The sequence below is a fragment of the Lathyrus oleraceus genome, chromosome 3 (assembly GCF_024323335.1).
Source record: "Lathyrus oleraceus cultivar Zhongwan6 chromosome 3, CAAS_Psat_ZW6_1.0, whole genome shotgun sequence".
Classification (NCBI taxonomy): Eukaryota; Viridiplantae; Streptophyta; class Magnoliopsida; order Fabales; family Fabaceae; genus Lathyrus; species Lathyrus oleraceus.
Genome location: NC_066581.1, coordinates 225,397,280 through 225,401,847, shown reverse-complemented (window position 1 = coordinate 225,401,847; position 4,568 = coordinate 225,397,280). Strand labels below are relative to the sequence as shown.

Genomic DNA, 4,568 nt, shown 5'->3' with positions numbered 1-4,568 from the left:
GTGAGTTGATGTGTCAAGCATGATAGGTAGTCAAGAGTTAATGTGTCTGTCATGCAAGCTATCAAGTAGGTAGTCATCAACATACAGGAGACAAGACAGACACGTGTCGGACACCTAAGACGGTCAGAGATGAGGTGTCAATCCTGCAAGACAGTGTGAGTTGATGTGTCAGCCAGGCAAGCTATCAAGAAGCTAGTCATCAGCATACAGGAGACAAGACAGACACGTGTCGGACACCTAAGATGGTCAGAGATGATGTGTCAATCATGCAAGCCATCCATAAGTGAATTGTTCAGCATGCAGGAGACAGCAATGCCACGTGTTGAGCATGCAAAGGGTGGCGCCAATTGGATTGGCGCCTACCTTTAGGACTTGCACATGGTCGCCAGTTTGAATGGCGCCCCCCTTAGTCAGTCCTTGAAACCAAGCATTCAGAACTAGGCTTGCATGCATGTGCCCTAGGGTGTCGCCAATTTGAATGGCGCCCCCTCCTAAATAATGTACATGGGCGCCAAATGAGGTGGAGACACCATGCAAACACATTTTTTCATGCACTCATCCATTTGCCTATAAATTGATCCACTCCTTCAACAATTCTTCCACACCAACATTCTCACTACCTCATCTACATTTCTCACTACTTCATCTCCATTACTTCTTTTACAATTTCATCTCCAACAAAATCTTCCATTTTCATCTACACCAACTCCCCAACAATATGTCTTTACTCACAATGGGCGAGGCACACAGAGGAACAGTTGCAAACATCGCGACATACGTAAGTATTTTCTTATACTTCTTTTTTATGTTTCATCTCCACCTACCCCATTTTATTTTGAAATACCGACTTAAAAAAGCATACATTATTTCTATTATAGGATGTCTCAAGGTTTCGCACTCGAGTCCACGAATTTGTCCACATGGACCCGTTGATTCAACCTTATGTTGAACTTGCCGGTTTTGGTCACCTTAGCAAAATTATGTCTTGGTCTATAGATAACAAATTCATTCTCGCCTTATGCGAAAGATGGAGGCCAGAGACACACACATTTTGGTTTCCAACCGGTGAGTGTACCGTGACGTTAGAAGACGTCTACATGCTTTTAGGACTACGAATTGAAGGCAAAGCTGTTAATGGTAAGACCAACTTTCCAAATTCAATTTGCATGGAGCTTTTAAACGTTGATTTGTTAGATGATAATGCTAGGGGACAAGGTATACTACTTTCACGCCTAAAGTCATATTATAATAGTTTTTATTTAGATGAGCATTCTACCGAAGAAGCTCGAATCATTAAAACTAGGTGTTACATTATGTTGTTACTAGGATCCTTTTTATTTCCCGAAGGTAGTGGTTCTAGCATGCATATTATGTACTTACCTTTACTTAGACAAATAGATAGAATAGGTAGTTATAGTTGGGGATCCGCATGTCTAGCCTATCTCTATAGTTCTTTGTGCAAAAACTGCCACAAAGATACTTCTACATTTTCTGGATGTGCTGTTTTGCTACAAGCATGGGGATGGTCAAGACTACCGTCTCTAGCACCGGTCAATAGCAACCCCTTCACTTTTCCATATGCAAAAAAGTAAGTTGTTTAAATTGCTATATCTTTACTTCCTTCCTTACAGTTTATTACCCATAACTAATTTATTTTAACTTTTTGGTGTAGATGGTCGGCACGCGGTATGAATTACAGCAGATGTCCGAGACACTGTATTACTCAATATCGCAACCTGTTGGATCACCTTCGACCGGCAGACGTAAGCAAAATAATTACATTATTTCTTCATATTATATTCACTTTTTCTACATTCATTTAAATCCTATTGTCTTTAACATTTCAGTTCATTTGGCGTCCATACCTTAATATGGATCATGAGCATCAGATCAACCCTGAAGACGCAGCCGTATGGACAACATGCACACCAATAATACGGTTCACAACAGTGGAGCTGCACAACACCGATCGTGTGAAGCTGCAGTTTGGTATGGTCCAGAATATCCCAGATCCCCCAGCTAGCCTAGGAGAATGGCATATGCGTAAAGTGAACGACCAATGGAACTTCAACCCTTTGCAACAATTCGCAAGATCAGAGTGTCGCAAGTGGAAGCACCGTCATGACCATGTCTTAACTGACGCAGTCATGCCAAATGAGGTAAAACCAAGTCGTACTTATATGGCTTGGTATAGATCAGTTGGATTTCAATTCATCGCCGATGATATGTACCTCTACGACCCACGCCAGACAACTTACACACAAGAAGCCTCAACATCTAACCCCCAACAACATTCTCAGCCCAATTACTCACAACCACCTATCCGACAAACTTTCCGTTCCACAAACACACAAACATACAACCAAAACATGCCATTCACCCAACCCCAAAACCAAGAACATCCCCCATACCACCACCAACAAATGGACCATCAACCTTCGACCGAACATCGCTTCGCACCCACACCATCACCCTACCAAAGTCGCCTTACCCAAAACACTAACCGCCCCATCACCTACCGTAGCCAAGAACCCCAAACATCACAATACCAAAACATCCCACAACCATATCTCTTCCAAACACCCCAACAACCTTTCCAACCTTTCCTAGACCCATCATTGTCACCCATGTCCCCCTTCAACCGTCCTGGTCGCCCATCCATGAGTCAACCACACCCCAACTTCTCTGGCATGGGTCATGAGCTCAGCTACGCCGGTACACCATCATTGAATACTGAAGACTATGCTGAGTTGGCTCAATACCTCAACGGATCTTCTCCTGTAGGCGGTAATGACGCTCCTGGACCATCAGATGAACAAACACCGGTTCAGAATCGTCAACGTGGGTTAGGGCCAAGGGTTAGGATAGCTAGGGGATGTGGGACCGGAGGTCGGTTAGGTGATCCCGGTCATCACCATTAGGATTCATTGTGTAAAATCCAAATTTTATTAATATCAATTCGTATTATGTCAAATTTATCTTTGTGTATTCTCCAAACATTAAGTTTCTTTCATAATTCTTAAATAAACACATATCATAAAACAAAAATTTATAAGTCAAAAACCCTAATTCAAGGACTTGTTATTGTTATGTTGAAGGGCTTGAAGTTGGTCCCTTTTGGCAAAGTTCACATACACTTGTTTTGACAGAAACCCTAATTTTGGGTCAAGTTCGCAGGGACATAACTCACTCATTTTTAATTATTTTGAGGTGGGACCAAGTGCATTGCAAAATTTAAGATGTCTACTTCAAATGTTATGTTGGACAAAAATTCATATTCCTAAAAGAAACACATGCAATAATACAAAACATTATGACTCAGATAACAGTTATAATGTCAAAGAGTCCAAGTTCAGGTGCCCATACCTTTCTCATAAAAGCTGCAAATGATGCAAACCTTTAGTCCAAATTCATTATCTTGAAAAGATATACAACTTTTATGTTGAAGGTTTTGTCATTTGAGGCTTTTATCATTCATACTAAAGGGCTTGAAGTTGGTCCCTTTTGGCAAAGTTCACATACACTTGTTTTGACAGAAACCCTAATTTTGGGTCAAGTTCGCAGGGACATAACTCACTCATTTTTAATTATTTTGAGGTGGGACCAAGTGCATTGCAAAATTTAAGATGTCTACTTCAAATGTTATGTTGGACAAAAATTCATATTCCTAAAAGAAACACATGCAATAATACAAAACATTATAGGTCAGATAACAGTTATAATGTCAAAGAGTCCAAGTTCAGGTGCCCATACCTTTCTCATAAAAGCTGCAAATGATGCAAACCTTTAGTCCAAATTCATTATCTTGAAAAGATATACAACTTTTATGTTGAAGGTTTTGTCATTTGAGGCTTTTATCATTCATACTAAAGGGCTTGAAGTTGGTCCCTTTTGGCAAAGTTCACATACACTTGTTTTGACAGAAACCCTAATTTTGGGTCAAGTTCGCAGGGACCTAACTCACTCATTTTTTATTATTTTGAGGTGGGACCAAGTGCATTGCAAAATTTAGGATGTCTACTTCAAATGTTATGTTGGACAAAAATTCATATTCCTAAAAGAAACACATGCAATAATACAAAACATTATGGGTCAGATAACAGTTGAAAAACTCAGAAGTCCAACTTCAACTGGCCATAACTTTCTCAAAAAAAATCCAAATGTTGCAAAATTTATATCCAAATTCATTGTCTTGAAAAGATCTACAACTTTCATGTTGGAAGTTTTTTCATTTGAGGCTTTTTTAAGGGAGGCGCCAATTGGATTGGCGCCCCCTCTTAAAAATAACACACAGGCGCCAATTGGATTGGCTAGGGCACCTGCCCTAGCCAATCCAATTGGCGCCTCCTTGTAATTTTTAAGAGGGGGCGCCAATCCAATTGGCGCCTCCCTTATGCATGTGGGGTAGATTGGGAATTTTTTTGAAATGTGGGTTATTTTGGGAAATTAATTGAAAAACAGGGGTATATTGGTAAAAATTCCACCTAACAACGTGGTGAGTTAGTATCAAACACAAATGCTGAAATTAGTATTAAATTCATCATTGAACATGTTGACAAAAATGTTTT

At 40.1% G+C, this 4,568-nt stretch overlaps 1 protein-coding gene across 1 annotated transcript; it reads left to right on the top strand.

Annotated features, from left to right (window-relative positions):
• The first annotated feature begins 620 nt into the window (after positions 1–620).
• Positions 621–2,974, top strand: LOC127126447 (altered inheritance of mitochondria protein 3-like). Its single transcript, XM_051055377.1, has 3 exons — positions 621–778; positions 879–1,763; positions 1,848–2,974. The coding sequence occupies exons 2-3, from the start codon at positions 1,689–1,691 to the stop codon at positions 2,919–2,921; spliced, it is 1,149 nt and encodes a 382-aa protein (XP_050911334.1). The 5' UTR covers positions 621–778; positions 879–1,688; the 3' UTR covers positions 2,922–2,974.
• Positions 2,975–4,568: the final 1,594 nt, after the last annotated feature.